The 17,547-nt window shown below is 40.3% G+C and overlaps 1 protein-coding gene across 2 annotated transcripts in view; it reads right to left on the reverse strand.

Moving 5' to 3' along the window:
- Positions 1 to 361: 361 nt before the first annotated feature.
- Positions 362 to 17,547, reverse strand: part of PSEN1 (presenilin 1) — a 76,355-nt gene continuing 59,169 nt past the window's right edge. For both annotated transcript variants that reach the window (XM_049612507.1, XM_049612506.1), the window contains exons 9-12: positions 17,307 to 17,393; positions 14,388 to 14,561; positions 7,122 to 7,240; positions 362 to 5,147 (exon numbers count right to left, since the gene is read on the reverse strand). In XM_049612507.1, the coding sequence (XP_049468464.1) occupies positions 4,992 to 5,147; positions 7,122 to 7,240; positions 14,388 to 14,561; positions 17,307 to 17,393 (536 nt within the window). In that variant the 3' untranslated portion in view covers positions 362 to 4,991. The remainder of the gene's footprint in view (positions 5,148 to 7,121; positions 7,241 to 14,387; positions 14,562 to 17,306; positions 17,394 to 17,547) is intronic.

The following is a 17,547-nucleotide window of genomic DNA, read 5'->3' on the forward strand; positions in this document are numbered from 1 at the left end:
GGAAAGTGACAGGACAATCAATAAAAATAATGTTTTTTTCCATTGATGTGACCTACATAATTTTTTATTTTATTTTTTTTAAGTAAGCTCTACACCCAACATGGGGCTTGAACTCATGACCCTGAGAGTTGCATGCTCTACTGACTGCACCAGCCAGGCACTCCCATAATGATTTTAAAAAGATAACCCTCCAGCACATCAAATATCTGCACCGCACTACAACACACACGTCCCGGGAGTTCCTGTTTTGACAGCTTTTACATCAATTTGAGTTCGATATTTTCTAGAAAAAAATGTTTTCAGAAGCCAAGTATTCAGAATAGTTGTTTCAAGGCTTTTCATGGACTTAATACTGTATCCGTCAGAGCTGTGGCCTGCTATGGTCCATACCCTTCCATTTTGAGTGAATAACCGGAACAACGCATTTGTGTTTCTTAATGGTGTCCTGATAAAGGTTCAGCAGTTCCCAGTTACAAATTACGCTACTTTCATGTAAGAAAATTAGCACAGCTGGATTCATGCAGTCTTTATTAATTTGACAAACACAGGAAAACCTGCAATCTATCAAAATTATATCTCACCAAGAATCTGAAAGGTATTTTAAAAAAGACGTATTCACAGTCTGTCTGAATCATGTACAAAGCAGTGCCTGTAGAAGCAAAAGCCAGACGACAAACATGTCAACGTTCCCGCTGAAGCCTGCAGCCAGCACCTCCAATCCTGGGGTGAACAATCCTGTACTACTTTCTACAGCTGATTGATTTCGAAGCTGCCCTTTTGCAACAATTATTTATTTTCAAAGGAAAACTGCTTCCTGGGAAATCTTTCCTGCTACGCACACCAGGCTCAAGTGCTAACACCACGTTCCAGGGCCCAGGGTGGACCCCCAGCTACTTCCTGAGGGCACTGTTGCAGGCATCCAAGGCCCTGGTAAACATTCAAAGAAAGGGTTCGTTTCAGCACCAGGCTGATTTTTAATGCACGCATCTGAGGTGTTTCCTGCCAGAGGAGAGGATGGTTCAGATGATGCCATCCAGAGGATTCAGGAGGTGAGCATGACGACACCTTTGTTAGTACACTGCTCAGCAATTTCACTGAAGCCTGTGAAGAGTTGAAACCATTGTCTTTAATCTTCTGTGTTTGGGGGCATTTAAAGAGAAGCAAGAAAATCATTAAGGATCACTTCTGGTCTCAAACTCATGATGATGATACTGTTTCATCCCAGGGCAAGACCAAATGTCCAGTTTTCAAGTTCCCTTTGCAGAGTCAGCTTTGTGGACACCCCCGGAGGTGAGGAGAATGGCGGGTCAGGCCGTTATAGACTATCCAAAAGCAGATAGAGGAAAAGGAGGACTTCATTGAAAGGGTTGGTTTCTGGAAGAATCAAGATCACTTTTATAACATCAATTTTATAAGCCCTCAGTGATGGTAACCATAAGAAGGGGTTACTGACAAGTACCCAATATTTTAGAGAAGTTCAAGATGGCGTCTATCAGGAAACAGGAAACTATAGATGTATTCTGAGGATAGGTCTTACTCATCTTCACATCTTTAGACTCGAGCACCATGCCAGGAACATGGAAGACACTGAATAAATGTTTTCATAGTGGCCTCTGAGCTCTTTCTCTTCTAGGGCTAGATCATGAATGGGGCAAATGCGCAAGGCCAGGCCCTGGAGGTCAGGCTTCCTCAAGACGCTGACCCTGGAGGATCTTATGTGGGAGCTTAACCTTTGTCTCATATTCTACAAATTATGACCAGGATGACTATATAGTTTTCTGAGGCCAAGTAAAGGCCAAGTACTAAACTTACTGTATGGACACTGGTTATGGAAGAAGGGTTTTTAAAAACAGGAGACACTTTAAAAAGTGAGGATTCAAGAACTCAAAAGTGAAAAGCCCATGCTTCTGTAGCAAAATCAATAAATCATTCACTTATGATTTTCTTTCAAGTTGCTTAGAAAGCTTTTTTTTCTAATCAAGAAATTTAATCATTTACAGTGAGAGCGGTGATCCTAGGACCGACCATACACTAACCTCGTGAGAATCAAAAACAGGAAAGCACGCTCTTCCTCTTTGAAAAAAGGTCCGTAATCTTCCAAATACGGTTGGTATGCCCACAGGCTAGTTTGTAGCAACCTTCTGTATGTACACACTCTTGGTTCCGTAGGCCAGTCAGACCCAGACATTAGTGGTCACTCTTCTTCCTCCTCTTCATTAAGCAGGTTGCCTGGGCTGATCCTGCTCTGTTTAGACAGCTCCACAGCCACTCCTGCCCTGTGTGAGGGCACATCCTCAGTGGACTTGCTACTGTTTTCCCTGGTGATAATCTAGTTTTCATGGTGGAAGACTAGCATTTTGACATTTCAAAAACAACTGAATTAACCCTAAGAAGAAAGTTCAAAGTTCTGTATCTGAGATTGGCGATTTAAAGAAAAGAGTTCTATGCTGAGCTGTGGTCCATCCTGCAGAAAGCGAGATTTATTGCCATCTTTCTACATAGGACAGTGATACAAAGGATGGATTAAATCACACACACACACACACACACACACACACACACACACACACACCACATACCCTCTTCTGGGATAAAACCTTTTGTGAAAGATATGGTACTTTTGGGACCTTCGCACTAACTAGTCTAGATCAGGGCTCCCTCAAGACTGCCTCAAATCATGAACATATTCAGGTGGCTTTGCTGTAGTGGTTCAATCATGTGTCTTTCTAGAAGTTAATACCCACATTGCTATATATGAGGAAAAAGAATCCTGGAAAAAAGGGGCTAAGCAAAGAGATGCGAGAACCTATTTCAAACCCCACTCTTTCTGTGCATTGACTTGTTTTTCCTGCATTTCTCAACTACCTAATATGAGCCAGTTTTTACTTATACTCCAGTTATACTCCAACAGCACACTACTGCTAAATTTAGTTTCTTATAAAAAAATATGCTGTGACAGAAAACAACTATTCTAAACTCCAAGGACAGGGTACCTGGGTGGCTCAGTTGGTTGAGCGTCCAACTTCAGCTCAGGTCATGATCTCGCGTTCATGGGTTCGAGCCCTACATCAGGCTCTGTGCTGACAGCTCAGAGCCTGGAGCCTGCTTCGGATTCCGTGTGTGTGTGTGTGTATATGTGTGTGTGTGTGTGTGTGTGTGTGTGTGTGTGTGTGTCTCTCTGCCCCTCCCCAGCTGGCGCTCTATGTCTCTCAAAAAAATAAAATAAAACATTAAAAAAAAAAAAAAAAAAAAAACAACCTCCAAAGGGAACTGCAAACTAGATCATATGATAGGCTGGAGAGAAAGCAGGAACAGGAAGAAAAGCTGGCCTTCTTCAGCCACAGGGGGAGACTAAATGTCTCACAAACGCTTATAATCTGATCACTGTGGCTAAAGGTGGTCAGTGGTAAAAGAAGGGCTATGCCCAGCAAAGCTCCATTTAAAGGTGTCATGTGCCCACAGGCTGATGGCTCCGTTTATGTGCACTGTCCAGCTGAACTGCGCAGGACCTCAACTCCACTGCCCACTTCAAAGGTACAAAGGTACACTGAAATGAAAGGTAAGGCAGAAGGGAAAGCACAAAACACCCAATGTGAGGTTCTTGAGGAATAACTTGGTTCTCCTCCTTAAGATCTGCCCACGGACATTAACTCATTTTGTCCCATTGGCTGTTAGTGGTCCCATCTTTTCTCTTCTCGGCATCTGGTTCGCCTCCTGACCCTTGGTTCTCCCGTGGCTCACCGAGTAAAATCATGGCTTTCTCCAAATTCTTGCTTTGTACTGATACAACTGACTTTATAATCCACCAGCTTTGGGCTATTGGTTTAAATTCTGACCTAGTGTCAGAGACAATGAATGGGTTGTAGTAAAAAAAAGAAAAAACAGGACAGGAAGTGCTTCACCAGCCATTTTACTCTTCTTTAATTCTACTGTCTTTGGGCACACATTGTATTTGCTACTCAAGAAATTATGACAGTGAGGCTGACAGCACTGATTCATTAACACATTCTTTGCACCACACAAAGAGTAAAATCCTAGAATAACTGGATCATCTGCTACCACAACAGAGCTGTCTCATTTGCTGTAGAAGAGAATGCTTATGGGGAGTCAGGGAGAGATGGGAACAATGGAAGCATCCAGGGCAAGTAAACCTACAAGTATGTCTAAAAATAAAGAATTTGGTGGAAAACCCAGAATTCACCTAAGGCTGACAGGAAACCGTTTAGATACAGTTCCATTCTTTCCAGAAATTACTGAATTTGGAACCTGAGGTTAAGACTTTTAGGATAAAGTAAGTTCAGACTGGCCATGGGAAGAAATGCAACCATAGATGAGTTTCAGTGCTTGAAAACAAAAATTTTCAAAATCAACCTACATATCTGACTTGACTCAAGGTGAAAAAAAAAATCTTATTTAAAAATGATAAGTCTGCAGCAGAAAGGTTTTAAAGTGAAAGTTAGAGCCCCTTTTCAAAAACCTTTTCGTGTTGCTGCTGGTGCCTGCTCTCCTTACAATACCTCCTGAAAAGGTTCAGAGTTCAATACAGGTTTATTAGGTTGATCTTCAACATGTAGTTTAAGATGAAGAGTCCTGTTTGGTTTAAACCGTGTCATTTAACTTCTCGGTAATGGTAGTCCTGAGAGTCTGCAGTGTTGGTAAAATCCACCTGTGACCAAGGGTCAAATTGCTGGTGGGAGCACAGCAACTTCTTGGTCCGTCCCTCCTCCTCCTCCTTGTCCCTCAAATCTGGTAGTTTTTGCACCGAGGGACTCAGTCCGTCACGATGACGCGTGTTCAAAACCATTTTCTGTAGACATCTTCTTCCAGTGCCCAATGGTACAGGTGGTCAGGAAGACTTGGAAGGAAGCTGCAAAAGTCCAGCTGGGAATCTTGCCTTTGTTAGATGTGGACACAGTAAAATCATCTTTGTCCTCCCCAGGTTTAATTATAGTCAAAGGAGAAAAATCCATGGGATTCTAATTGCAAATATACTATATATAAAATTGATGGAATGCTAACTGGTCCATAAAGGGCTGTACAAGATAATCTGTGGCAAAGTAGAAAACAAGCCCAAAGGTGATAGAGATTGGAAGAGCTGGCAGAGCTTTCTTGAAAATGGCGAGGAGTAATAATGTAAGGCACAGACCCTGTGGACAAGAGGGGAGAGACACAAACTCAGGCAAAATTAGGAAAGTATTTCATGCAAAAACAACCCAATCACAAGTATTTAATTCACTGAGCTTACATTTTAGGGCAATTTTTTTTGTTACGTTTGGAAACATTTATTTTCCTTTACAATACAGAGTTCATTATGCACACACTTAATTCTAGGTAAGGAATAGAATCTAAAAATAAAACTCTTTTTTAAAAATTAAATAATACTGAAATTTCTACTTAAAATATTGAGTTGGCTACTGTGAGTTTAGTTTGGCTGACTAAAGTCCTGGAGGCGAGAAGCATCCTTTATGTTGTACGGGGGGGCAAAGAGATGCTCACAGAATAAACCAGTACAAGTTCATGAAGCATATACAAGTTTCTCTATCTGAAAGTAGAGCGTTCCTATGAAGCCTTTTGTAAGCCGAAACAGCATAAAGCGAAGCATATCCCCACTTCCTGAAAGTTCCAATTATGCCACTTTTTTTTTTTTTAATTTTTTTTTCAACATTTTTTATTTATTTTTGGGACAGAGAGAGACAGAGCATGAACGGGAGAGGGGCAGAGAGAGAGAGGGAGACACAGAATCGGAAACAGGCTCCAGGCTCCGAGCCATCAGCCCAGAGCCTGACGCGGGGCTCGAACTCACGGACCGCGAGATCGTGACCTGGCTGAAGTCGGACGCTTAACCGACGGCGCCACCCAGGCGCCCCTATGCCACTTTTTTTAATGAAAGACCTTCATTAGTATGATAACAGCCTTTTTTGTAAAAGCAAAAATCTTCCTTGGGTTTATTTCTGTTATCGAAAACAGCAAAGTGGTGTAATATGCACCTTCAGAAAGCAGGAGAACACCTGTGTTGCTTTCTTGTAAACACAGAGCAGCCATATGATATTGTCCGTTTTTTTACCCTAACTACTAAGACAATGTCTGAAAACTGAGCATTTCAAGTTTATCCAAAATAAGTCATTTTCCTCTTAAAAGATACAACACATCCAGAAAAGTAAATAAAAATAAAGAAAAATAAAACACATGAAAATTCTAACTGGTTTTATGATCATGATACACCACAGAGGTCAGCATAAAATAAACTCGTAAGTAATGGCTCTCAACTCACCTCTCATCTAACTTCATGGACACATATCAGACATCACATCTTTAGCAAAAATACCAGTAAGAAATACCTTAAGAGTTACTTATAGTTTTGAAAGCGTCGGGGTTCATGTTGTGGTGCTACAAGCAAGACCTATGTGGCATGGTGCATTGTGTTAGCTTTTCTCGCCTCAGACTTGCTGCCCCCGGAATACTGCCTGCTGCAGGTTGTGGCATTAAAGGCAAAACCACCACCAGACTCAGGAACAAAGTGAGGATGAGTACCCCTTTAAGACTGATCTAACACAGCTATTTTCCTACATGTCTACGCTGCCAGGCTTGAAGCAGCTGTTCCCAATCAGAGGTGCTTATCAGAACTTTCCGGGGAATTAAAAAAACCCACACAATTAAAACATTAAGTATCTCAGGGCAGGGATGCACAATATTAATGGGTAATTTTAATGGGTGGCCAGGTGGCAAACTATTTAGGTGAGGTTCAGTTAATTTGTTTTTAAAAAGCTCTCCAGGTGAATGGCACACTCAGCCCAGCTAGGGTGAAAACAGATTGCCTTAGGGCCACTTGGGGGGCTCAGTCCATTAAGTGTCCTACTCTTGGTTTCAGCTCAGGTCATGATCTCGTGGTCTCATGGTTTTGAGCCCCGCATCGGGCTCTGTGCTGGCAGCGCGGAGCCTTTTTGGGATTCTCTCTCTCCCTCTCTCTCTGCCCCTCTCCCATTTGTGCTGTCTCTGTGTCTCTCAAAATAAATAAATAAACTTTAAAAAACAAAAAAATAAAACAGACTACCTTAAAGGGACAGCATAATCAGAGTTCTGAGGTGAGGATTTCAGACATGTTTTTATTAGTGTATACTTACAATTAATATGGCTACAAAACAGGCTATGGTTGTGTTCCAGTCTCCACTGGCTGTTGCAGAAGCTTTACCAACCAGAACACTGTAGAAAATGAAGTCTCCTAATCCAAGTTTTACTCCCCCTAAAAAGGAAAGATTATGAATATAAATGTTTGTTACTTTTTGCCATCAATTCAAAAGTGTCACTGCCACATTCCATCCTGTACTGAATGAGAAAGCAGTAAAGGACATATAAATTTTGGCTTTAGCTAGGTTTTCTTTCTTTTTTGTTTTCCTCCAATATGAGTTTCAGATTCTGTATGACTGGCTCTGGGGTCTTTAACATTGAGATGCTGTTGTTACATATAACAAGGAACAATAAATAACAGCAGTCATCTATTGACTGCCTGGTTTACACCTGGCACTTGTTCTAACAAATCTTCACAAGAACCCCTATAATTTACTTCATAAAATTCACCCGTTGTTCAATTATTGTAAAAGATGTAGAGTTGTCCAACCATCACCACAATCCACATTTCCATCACCCTAGGCCTTAAGCAACACTGATGTCTTCTCTCTATATAAATTTGGCTTTTCTAGACACTTCATAAAATGGACACGTAACACTATGTAGTCTTTGTGACTGGCTTCTTTCACGTAATGTATTTTCGAGGTTTATCCATGAAATTGCACTTGTCTGCACTTTCTTTTTACTGGTCAGTTTTCCACTGTGTGAATACACTAGTTGATGGGCAATGGAACGTTTTCATTTTGGGGCTATTATGAATAATGGTGCTATGAACATCATGCTGTGACCAGGCGTACACATCTTTGTGTGGACATTGTTTTCATTTCCATGGGGTAGATTCCTACAAATGGGATTGCTGGGTTACATGGGAAGTTTATCTTTAGTTTTTTAAGAAACTGCCAAATTGTTTTCCATACTGGCTGCACCAGTTTACATTGCCACCAGCAAGACCTCAGGGTTCCAGTTTCTTTACTTCCTTCACCAACGCTTGATATTGGTAGCCTTTTTGATTATAGCCATTCTGAATAATGGTGTTGAGCAGATTTTCGTGTGTTTATTACCTCTTATATTTCTCCTTTGCTGAAATGTTTATCCAAAGCATGTCCCTATTTTTTAAATGGGTAATCTCCTATTATTGAGTTGTAAGCATTCTTTATATATATATCCTTAACACAAGTCTTGAACAGACTTGAAATGTGGTTTGGATAGCTTTTCTCACGGTCTGTCTTCTTTTCTTTTTCTTTTTATGTTTATTTATTTGAGAGGAGGAGAGAGAGAATGCCAAGCAGGCTCCACACTATCAGCACAGAGCCTGATGTAGGGCTGGATCCTAGGAACTGTGAGATGATAACTTGAGCCGAAATCAAGGGCTGGATGCTTAACCGACTGATGCCACCCAGGCACCCCTCTTTTCCTTTTCTTAATGGTATCTTAAAAAAAAATTTTTTTAATAGTAAAATATACAACTCAATGGCATTAAGTAAACTCACACTGTTGTACTACCATCCTCATCATCCATTCACAGAACTCTTTTCATCTTGTAAAACTAAAACTCTGTACACATTAAACACAAACTCCTCCTTCTTTTCTCCCTCCATCCTCTGGCAACCATCATTCTATTTTCTGTCTCTAAGTTTGACTACTCTAGGTACTTCATATCATACAGTATTTGTCTTTTTGTGACTGGCTTACTTCACTTAGCATAATGTCCTCAAGTTCATCCATGTTATACAGCATGTTAGAATGTCCTTCCTTTTTAAGGCTGAATAATATTCCACTGTGTGTATACACATTTATACACTCATCCATCAGTGGACACTTGGATTGCTTCCACTTCATGGCTATTGTGGATAATGCTATGAAATTGGGTGTACAAATATTTCTCCTCTTAATGGTATCTTTTGAATGCAAGTTTTTAATTTTGGTGAAGTCCAATCTATCAATTTTTTCTTCTATGTATCAGTGTTGTATTGAAGAACTCTGCCCAACCCAAGGTCATAAGTTTTTCTCTTTCGTTTTCTTCTAGAAATTTATTTATAACCACTTACATTTCAGTTTATGATCCATTTTGAGTTCATTTTTGATTGTGGGCATGATGGATGGATAGGGTGAGGCAGGAGTTTCCACTCATTCTTTTGCATGTGGATATCTAATTGTCCCAGCACCACTGGTTGAAAAGATTACATACCCTTTTCCTGTTGAATTATTTTAGCATCTTTGTAAAAAAAATTATTGACCATAAATGTAAGTATTTACATCTAGACTAGCAATTCTGTTCCACTGATTTATATGCCTCTCCTTGTGCCTGAACTGATTACTATGGCTTTATTTAATTTTTTTAAATGTTTATTTATTTTTGAAGGAGACAGAGTGATCATGAGCAGACAAGAGGCAGAGAGAGGGGGACAGAGGATTCGAAGCAGGCTCTGTGCTGTCAGCAGAGAGCCAGATGCGGACTTGAACTCATGAACCATGAGACCATGACCTGAGCTGAAGTTGAACACTTACCCAACTGAACCACCCAGGTACCAAATTACTATGGTGTTAGAGTAAGTTCTGAAATCACATAGTATAAATCCAACAATTTGTCCTTCTCTTTCAAAATTGTTTTGGGTATTCAAAATTCTTTACATTCCCATTTTTTTGAAATGTAGCTTGTAGACATTGACAAGCTGATCCTAAAACTTATAAGAAATGCAAAGGCTATAGGTTTTCTGTTATCCAACATTTTTTCCCTTCAAATTCTTTTCAAAAAAATATACACTTAAGTAAAGGCTAGGGACACCTGAGTGCCTCAGTCGGTTAAGCATCTGACTTTGGCTCAGGTGATGATCTCATGGTTCAATGGTTCAAGCCCCACGTCGGGCTCTGTGCTGACAGCTCAGAGCCTGGAGCCTGTTTCAGATTCTGTGTCTCCCTCTGTCTCTGCCCCTCTCCCATTCATGCTCTGTCTCTCAAAAGTAAATAAAACGTTAAAAAAAAAAGTAAAGGCTAAAACATGGATTCAAAAGATATGTTTTAACTTGGGATCCATTATTCATCCATAAAGCTTTAAAAGTGGCTTTCATTTTTCTGTTAAGTAACTATTTCCAACTGAAGTTTGACCCTGGTTTTAACGTTCATGTTGCCTGGGTTAGAGAAACCACTTCCAGGGAAGAGAGGCAGAGGGCCCTGAGAAGTATAGTGTGTTCCACATGTGGGCGAGAAATAAGCAGAGGGCTGGTTAATAAGATATTACAGAGAAACCAGTGTTCTTGAGTCGTGGGAGCCAGAGTGAAGTCTTCCTTAGTGGAAAAGATAAACATATGACCCATGAAATCCAATGCTATGAATTACTGGGTCAGCTACCCTTTAACTTGCTAACCTTCCCAGACCGATGAATATACACACCAGTTTCACATGTACAGAAGAGGCCAGTGCTACTATTTAAGTACTTGTATGATCCAGAGCAAGTTGATTAACTTCTTTTAATCCTCAAATTCCTCAGCTCTAAGATGGGGATTATGAGCTATTACATAGGGCTGTTATCAAGAATTAAAAATTAGGGGCACCTGGGTGACTCAGTCAGTTAAGTGTCTGACTTCAGCTCAGGTCACAATCTGACAGTTTGTGGTTTCGAGCCCCGTGTCAGGCTCTGTGCTGACAGCTCAGAACCTGGGGCCTGCTTCGGATTCTGTGTCTACCTCGCTCTCTGTTTCTCCCCTGCTTGTGCTCTGTCTCCCTCTCTCAAACATAAATAAACAAAAAGAAAAAAAAGGCCGGGGTGGGGATGCCTAGGTGGCTCAGTCGGTTAAGCATCTGACTTAGGCTCAGGTCATGATCTCATGGTTCGTGAGTTCAAGCCCCGTACTGGGCTCTGTGCTGACAGTTCAGAGCCTGGAGCCTGCTTTGGATTCTGTGTCCATGTCCCCATTTCCCTCCCTCTTTCTCTCTCTCTCTCTCTCTCTCTCTCTCTGCCCCTCTCCTGCTCACGTTCTCTCTCTCTCTCAAAAATAAATAAACATTTAAAAAAATGAGTTAAAAAATAATACAGGAAACGTTCTTGGCACATATAAAGGCTAAAATATATAATAGCCTTAGAAAGACTTAGATTTCAATTTCAAATGTTAAATGCTATAAGAAACTAAAAGTAAGTTCTTCAGAAAAAAAATGTTACAGAAATGAGATTTTTAAAATAATGCAGGGAAAAAATTTTGCAGTTATCTGAAAACAAATATGTATTTAGAATATTCAAAGAATCATTACAACTCAATAATTAAAGAGGCAAATAAAAATGGTCAAAGAACCTGAATATAGTTCTCCAAAGAAAAGATAAAAATGGCCAATAAGCACACAAAAAATTACTCAATATCATTAGCCATTAGGGAAATGCAACTGAAAACCATAATGAGACACCACTTTATACCTACTCTAGATTATAATCAAAAAGATAATAAGTGTTGGTGAGGATGTGGAAAAATTGGGGCATTCACACACTGCTGGTGGGAATGTAAAATAGTATGGCTGCTTTGGAAAACAGTCTGGCAGTTTCTCAAAAGGTAAAATACAGAGTTACCATAGGACCCAGCAATTCTACTCCTGGGTATATACCCAAGAGAAATAAAAACATGTCCACACAAGAACTGGTACATGAATGTTCATAGCAACATTATGCATAACAGCCCCAAATGGAAACAACTCAGATGTCTATTATCTGATGAATGGATAATAAATGTGGTATATACATAAAATGTAATATCATTTGGCTACAAAAATAAATGAAGTACTGACACATACTACAACACAGATGAACTCTGAAAACATTGGCCTAAGTAAAAGAAACTAGTACAAAGGATAATATAGTGTAGGATTCCATTTATATGAAATGTCCAGGATGGGCAAATCTAAGATAGTATATTTGTTGGTGTGGGGGGACATGGGAGCTAATGAGTATAGACTTGCTTTCTGAGATGATGAAAATGTTCTAAAATTCACTTGTCGTGATGGTTGCACAGCTCTGTGAATATAGTAAAAATCACTGCATTGTGTACTTTAAGTGGGGGGGATGGGAGGGACTGGAGAGCTGGACAGCTAAGGATTGTGGGATTTCTTTTGGAAGTAATGAGACTGTTTTAAAATTAACCGTGGGGTGTCTGGCTGGCTCAGTTGGTAGAGCATGCAACACCTGATCTTGGGCTTGTGAGTTCGAGCCCCATGTCAGGTACAGAGATTACTTAAAAATAAAGTCTTTAAAAAAAAAAAAACCAACCTGCCTATAATGTATTATTTTACCTTTTTACTACTAAAAGCTCTTCTTCTACTTGAATAGTAAAATTCCTCTCCCTCACTTCCCCTGAGGTTACAGAAAAGAATCTGTAGAGTCAAATTTCCACTCCTGAAAACAACAGGCTAATTTTACTACGTTGATAAATTTTAAGTCTACTGATTAGTAGTACACTTAGGATGAGCCTGCTACTGGCATGATGTTTGAGGGAAGTATATTCTGAAATTCACTAAAAGGAAGACCAACTGCCTTCACATGGGATAAATGTATTTTAGGGGTGCCTGGAGCCTGCTTCAGATTCTGTGTCTCCCTCTCTCTCTCTGCCCCTCCCCCACCCATGCTGTCTCTCTCCGTTTCTCAAAAATAAATGTCTAAAAAAAAATTTTTTTTTAATATTTTACATTTCTAATTAAAAAACTCTTGGGGCGCCTGGGTGGCGCAGTCGGTTAAGCGTCCGACTTCAGCCAGGTCACGATCTCGCGGTCTGTGAGTTCGAGCCCCGAGTCAGGCTCTGGGCTGATGGCTCGGAGCCTGGAGCCTGTTTCCGATTCTGTGTCTCCCTCTCTCTCTGCCCCTCCCCCGTTCATGCTCGGTCTCTCTCTGTCCCAAAAAAATAAATAAAAAACGTTGAAAAAAAAATTAAAAAAAAAAAAACCTCTTCAGTTTTCGATTAAAGGCTGATTTTAAAAGGTTGTTCAGAGATGGTTACGTTACTGGATGCTAAGATGATGAAAGAATGTCGATTATTAGTTTATAGTGGTCCCAGATAAAGAAAATATTCTGAAGTTAGGAGGGGCAATACTTGGGTTTTCCTTAAAAAAAAAAAAAAAAAAAGTAGAGACAAAGAGAACATGAGAGATGATCAGGAGAGAGCACTCAAGTTGCAAGGTCAGTCATGAAAGACTGCTATATACTCAACAGCTGTATTACTTCTTTCTTTTGGCTGTAGGCACCTTTGAGAAAAGAGAAAAGAAGATGCAACCTCATTATGGTGGTAACTTTGCAGGCAGAGAATATATCAGCAAAGGCAAGCTTAAGCCTGGCTGTAAGACGAGGCAACTGTGTCTAGTTTCCCTGGAGTGTGAAAGTCACAGACTGTAGCTGACTCTAACATCTGGAAAACTCAGCCAAGCACCAAAGTTAAGTATGTGCCAAGTTCTGACCCAGTTAAAAGACTAAACCTGAGCTGGCTGTATGTAAGAAGTGTTCTGCTGAAGCTCAAGGATAATGTCAAGATCATAACAATTAGTGATTAGTGAGTAAAGAAGCTAAGAAATTTAGGTGTTTGTTTCTTTAAGAGTACTTAATATTTTCACTGTAATGTTGTAATCAATCAAGAGTTTCACTTTTCTGGGGAAAAAAAACCCACAGAGAATAATTTAGTTGGAAAATGTGCTAATCTCTTAATAAATCACATCTTTAAGACTAACTGAAGAGACGACTGAGCCCTAACCAAGGGGCGGGGGGGGGGGGGGGTCTACTGGCTGATAATGTTCCCAAGAAACCCCAACTGCTAACCTAAGTCTAAGTGACAACATATCTTAGACACTGAACAAATGCTTGCATTTCTCCCAATAACCAAAATCCTTTACAGTGCTTGCCAGCAAAGGGAATAATGATGTAAAAGGTTGAAACATTCAAATTCACAGGTCTCTACACAGCAAAGAGGAAATATACTAATGAAATTTTTGTACATAAATATTGTAGTCATGAGCCTTACTGGAATAATAATTTCCAAAAAATCTTTTATCTTTTAAAACAAATGCCAAAGTTCAGGCTGTAAAAGGCCATTTCCAAAAATCTGAGGGGCAGAATTTGGCCCATTAACAAATGTAACTATGAGAAAAGCAACAACTATTAATATTTCCCACTAAATGCTATACTCTGTTATTCAGAATTAGACTGTACCACTCTTGATCCATTTTATTATTTTTGAGGAGTTTGGTAATGTAGCACCTAAAGGAACTCATGACTTTTCAACATAGAGTAACACACATACTTTCTTCTGGGTCCTCACTGGCTAGGATGCTGCTGGAAAGTTCCTGCACAGCAGCTCGTGACTCAGTCGTGGAGTGATGAGGCCCTAGGCGGTTGTCCCTCTGGGCTTCCCACTCTTCACTGAAGCCACCATCATCGCTCTCTGTCACAGGGTCTTGGGACTCACCTTCTGTGCCTTCAAGAGAAAGTGGACATTACAGCTCTGTAATACTTAGAAAAAAATGTTAATCCCTTTAAGAAAACTACACGGAAACAGTAACTACCCGACTGTCACTGCAACTAGGTTAGCTGGCTCCTAAACCACAAATCACAAGCTGTAAAAGTACCTGGAGGTTGCCTACCCGATAGTCATTTCTCTCCTTGTTTCCTGAAGGCAGAGTCCGGATTTGTTTGGGTTTCCACCTATCCTGCACATGACTCTTCCCAATGACAGTTCTAAAGCTGAGGCTGGTACTAGCCAATGTGTGTTGAGGCCAAGTCTGCTCTGAATTTGGGGGGAAGTTTTTCTCACTCTTTTGAGACTCAAGGAAGAAACAAACAGCCCCTTTCCAACCCTGGATGATGTCTTATCTGGATAAAATGCCTGGAACTGCAGTTGCCATCTTCTGACCATGAGAAGCAGTAGACTGAGGACCAAGATTGTATCTAAAGATGACGGAACCGGAAGAAGGAAAGAACCTGGGCCCTTGATGATATCAACGAACCATAAAATTCCCCAACCCCACAAATGCCTACACCTTAGGACTCAACTCTAAGTTAACACAAGAGAGAACATAACTCTTCTTTGTTTAAAGCAACAAAGATCTGATCTCGGCTGCCCAAAGCTTCCTAAATGATGGCGCTCACCAGTGGCTTCAGTGACCAGGATAAAAAGCATACCATTATGGGAGGTGGGGTGAGGTAGGAAAGTGGGGGTGAATTTTTTTTATGGGCCAGTCATTTTGTTACGATGATCAATCTTACTGAAAACTGTGAGCATAATATGAAAGTCCTGAGAAACTTCCATACATTAAAAATAATTAAAATACATGTGAAGTTGATAATACCTTTTCTCTCCTTTATTATTATTTCTAATAAAGGTAAAACATGCTGATAGCAGAGGGAGGTTTACCATGAACAAGTAAAGCTTGCATCCTTCAGGCCTATCAATTGCATGGAATTCTTCTGGGAGGGGCCAGAGCAATTCTGTATTTGTAATTTGTATTCTTTTTCTTAACCAGGTCTTCACAAAACCTGAATCTTCTATGGTTTGGAGTTTACATAATCATATAAACATAAGCTAAGCATAAGCTTTATAAATAAAAACTGCACTGCCTGCTCTGCCCCATCCCTCCTCACTCCTACTTCCAAACCTTCAGACATCCCCTTTGGGAGCCCTGTGTCTTTTTGTTCCAATGTAACTTCTAGTTCTTCTAACACAGTGGTTTTTAGCGAGGGGGTAGCACCTCCCTTCCAGGGGGTGTTTGAAGAACCAGGATGGAGGCCTTTTTGGTTACTGCAACACCTCAAAGCCACTGTTAGCATTTAGTGAGTGGGGGACCAGGAATGCTAAATATCCTGCAGTGAGGGGAAGTCCCACACAATGAAGAATTGCCCACCCAAAATACCACAGCACTCCCGCTGAGGAGCTCTGAAGTTCAGCCAGGTCCTTCTAACTACAAGGCCTCTCCCCATGTCTCCTCTTCTAGAAAGTTCTTCAAAACTTCAGCTTGTTCATCACCTACTGTCACTTCCTCAGGGAAGCCTTCCTGATTTTCCAGAGTAAAGGAAATTCCTCTTCTATAAATTTTCATAGCAACTTATACATCTCCTTTGTAGGCTGATCACAAGTGTATGAATTATTTGTGGAATTAGTTGGTGAACATCTGTATCTCTCCAAATAGGTTAGAAGCTCCACAGGGACAAGGTATCTTGTTCAGGGCTGTACCCCAGTGCCCAGCAAAATACCAGGCACACAGGAGCTCAATCACTATTTGTTAGAAGAATAAAATCTTGATGTACCAAAACCACATTCATACTCACATACATAACTCATAGATAACTATCTTTTAATTTTCTTTAGTTTCACACAGGTTAACATAATAACTGGCCTTGTAACAACTGTTTCCAACATATTTCCTACTTCTCTACCAGGACTGCTGTGGGGTTCCCAGGGGACAGTGCCCTCCTTGCAGTCACCCTAGCACCAACTCGGCAGATCTCCTGGCTCCATAAAACCCCAACTTCCCTTTTGCTGACAAACAGTAACTCGATTAAGGCCCTTTTTTCTTCTCTCACCAATCTTTACTCTGCCTGTTTTTCAGCTTCCTCATAAGGTTAGCTCTTTTTGTTTTAAAAATAACTTTCCTTTCTTCTTGACTATTTATGGTGTGCTATTATTCCAGTTCTCTCCACCAACTCCTACCTTATGTTCTCCTTAACATCTTCGGTAGTACCCACAGAGGCCTTTTGATCTCCTACCCTGGATCATTACTTTTATTCTCCTCCAGAAAGTCCTGTCCACCTGGAATATTTTATCTTCTTGGTATAAACATGATTGCATCTCAAGTCAAATTATACTTAAATTACCCTGGCCATATCAGATAAGAGGCTCTCATTTTTACAGGTTTCGAGACCAAGATTATTTTTCCTTTTTTAAATCATAGCCTCAATTTGAACCTTTCCATACTGGTATTAAGGGCACTGAATGGCAGAAGTTCTTCACCTAGGGTGCCTTGGGTGTGCAGTTGGGTTTAGAGTGTCTGAACTCCTTAAATATTTATCTGTATTTACTGGATATTACCAAAGCTTTCAGGAGGTGCTCAAGAGTCCATGACCAAAGACAGAGGTTAAAATCATCGCTTCTTAGCTCACTGTCAGCCAATATAACAGGACAATGACCCAGAAAAAAACAGGAAATTACCAAATAAAAGTCACCTACTTTGTGCGTTACAATTGGAGTTTTTGGATACCTTCCTTTGGGCTTCTGGGTCTCCTTCTGCCATATTCACCAACCACACCATTGTTGCTGTTGGGAAAGATAAAAGTCCAGGTAAGAACTTTAAACACAGAAAGTATGTGACTAGAGAACAGGCCATTATCTTCCTACACAAATCACCAATCTTCTTAATGTTGCCTTAAGTATCTTTAACAATCAGAAATAAATGCATATTAAAAACCAT

Source organism: Panthera uncia (assembly GCF_023721935.1).
Source record: "Panthera uncia isolate 11264 chromosome B3 unlocalized genomic scaffold, Puncia_PCG_1.0 HiC_scaffold_1, whole genome shotgun sequence".
NCBI classification, from domain to species: Eukaryota; Metazoa; Chordata; class Mammalia; order Carnivora; family Felidae; genus Panthera; species Panthera uncia.